The sequence below is a fragment of the Triticum urartu genome, chromosome 3 (assembly GCF_003073215.2).
Source record: "Triticum urartu cultivar G1812 chromosome 3, Tu2.1, whole genome shotgun sequence".
NCBI classification, from domain to species: Eukaryota; Viridiplantae; Streptophyta; class Magnoliopsida; order Poales; family Poaceae; genus Triticum; species Triticum urartu.
Window position 1 is genome coordinate 63033569 of NC_053024.1, and position 1926 is coordinate 63035494.

Here is a 1926-nt window from a genome sequence, read left to right on the forward strand (position 1 = left end):
GATTCAGAATTGCATGTGTCTTGTCCCTCTCTTAAGCAAAAGCTCGCTGCCCAAACGGTTATTTCAGGTCGAATGCTAGGCATTTGTTTTTATCTGATTAATAATTAATTGGATCACCCAGTTAACAGCATCAAGCTTTCAGTTACCATGGCTAGGATCCTCCTCTAACAATCAAGCTTTGGCCCCCCACGCATGTGTGCCTCTTTTGGATGCACTTTTCAGCTAATCAACTAGTAATAATACTAATTAAGGCCCTACTGAAAGAACAAAACCAGCTCGTGTAGATGCATGGCATGGAAAAACCAGGTGCTCCTGTCCAAATAAAACTTGATTGCATTGTCCAGCTCAAAATCACCATCACCACAGCTCCGATTGTCAAAAGGATAGGAAAGAAGAAGAAAAATCAGATCACTAGGGAGTTGCTGCTCCTGGAAGCAACCCGGCCAGCCAGCTGCTAGTAGGTGGTTAGCCTGTTCCACCTTGGCAGCTCACCTCAGGGTTTGGTGCCCTGTAACTGTAATGGCACACTCACTTACCCCCCACACAAACCCTACAAGACCCACCACCTCTCTGCTGGAGTAGATGCTTCCCCCTCACTCCTCTTCCCCGACGGCCCACCCATCTCGTTATAAGCCACGCCATCACTCGGATCACTCGCATTGTCGCATCGAGTCAGCACCATGGCAGCCATGCAGAGACTTGTGCTCCTTCTGTCCGTGGCGATCGCGGCGTCGGCGCAGGGCCCGGCGGTGGCGCCCGCGGCGCCGACGACGCCCACGACCCCGGCGGCGCCCGCTCCTGCCGCCGGCACGACGAACATCACGGGGGTGCTGGCCAAGGCCGGGCAGTTCAACACCTTCATCCGGCTGCTCAAGTCGACGGGCGTGGCGGCGCAGATCGACAACCAGCTCAACAACAGCTTCGGCAGCGGCATGACGGTGTTCGCGCCCACCGACAACGCCTTCACCTCGCTCGCCTCCGGCACGCTCAACTCGCTCTCCGACAGCCAGAAGAACGCGCTCATCCAGTACCACGTCCTCTCCACCGCCATCCCCATGTCGCAGTTCGACACCGTCAGCAACCCGCTCCGCACGCAGGCCGGCAGCACCTCCCCGGGCCAGTACCCGCTCAACGTCACCGCCGAGGGCCAGCAGGTCAACATCACCACCGGGGTCGTCAACGCCACCGTCGACAACACGCTCTACACCGGCGACCAGCTCGTCGTCTACCAGGTCAACAAGGTGCTCCTGCCCATGGCCATCGCCGGCACGCCCGCGCCCGCGCCCGCGCCGCTCGCGCCCACCAAGACCAAGGGGAAGACGCCCACCTCGACGGTCGCCGACGCGCCCGAGGCCGAAGCGTCGACGGACACGTCCCTCGCGGCGCCCGCGCGGATCGTCACAGGGGGTGGTGTCGCGGTGGTTCACGTGCTTGGCCTCCTAGCCTGCGTCTGGTGGGGGCTGCTGTGACAGTGCCGCGCCCGATCAGAGAGTGCGAGCCCCAACCTGAGGTCTAGATCCATGCACGTCGATATTTTTTTTGCTCACTTTCTTTTCAAAAGGTGTTGGTCTTTTTGGTTTGATCTGTTCTCATTATTTCAGCTCATTATATACCCCTATGTAGTAATTGCTAGGGACATGTAAAGTGAAATGTACTATTACGGGAGTCACATTTTTATGTAATGTTGTTACTAAATAAATATACATATTTTTATAGTGTGGTTTTTTTTAAACACGGTACAAACGTTCATACATACGTACATACATTCGTCCCTATGAATGCATGCACGCACATCCTAACCCCGTGAGCATCTTCGAGAGATCGAGTTGGCGCATTATTTTGAGATTGACGAAGTCACCACATGCGCCTCCGTGGTCGACGAGAACGTCTCCTATCACTAAATGAGTATCGCCGAAAATAATCTGA

At 55.3% G+C, this 1926-nt stretch overlaps 1 protein-coding gene across 1 annotated transcript; it reads left to right on the forward strand.

The window, feature by feature from the left end:
- Nucleotides 1-637: 637 nt before the first annotated feature.
- LOC125542880 (fasciclin-like arabinogalactan protein 11) lies at nucleotides 638-1715 on the forward strand. The gene has a single exon (XM_048706103.1). It carries the CDS (start codon nucleotides 681-683, stop codon nucleotides 1467-1469), a length of 789 nt encoding a protein of 262 aa, XP_048562060.1. The 5' UTR covers nucleotides 638-680; the 3' UTR covers nucleotides 1470-1715.
- The last annotated feature ends 211 nt before the right edge of the window (nucleotides 1716-1926 follow it).

Bases quoted from the DNA above. Each gene is read 5' to 3' on its own strand.
- LOC125542880 (XM_048706103.1), top strand. From the start codon at position 681: ATGGCAGCCATGCAGAGACTTGTGCTCCTTCTGTCCGTGGCGATCGCG.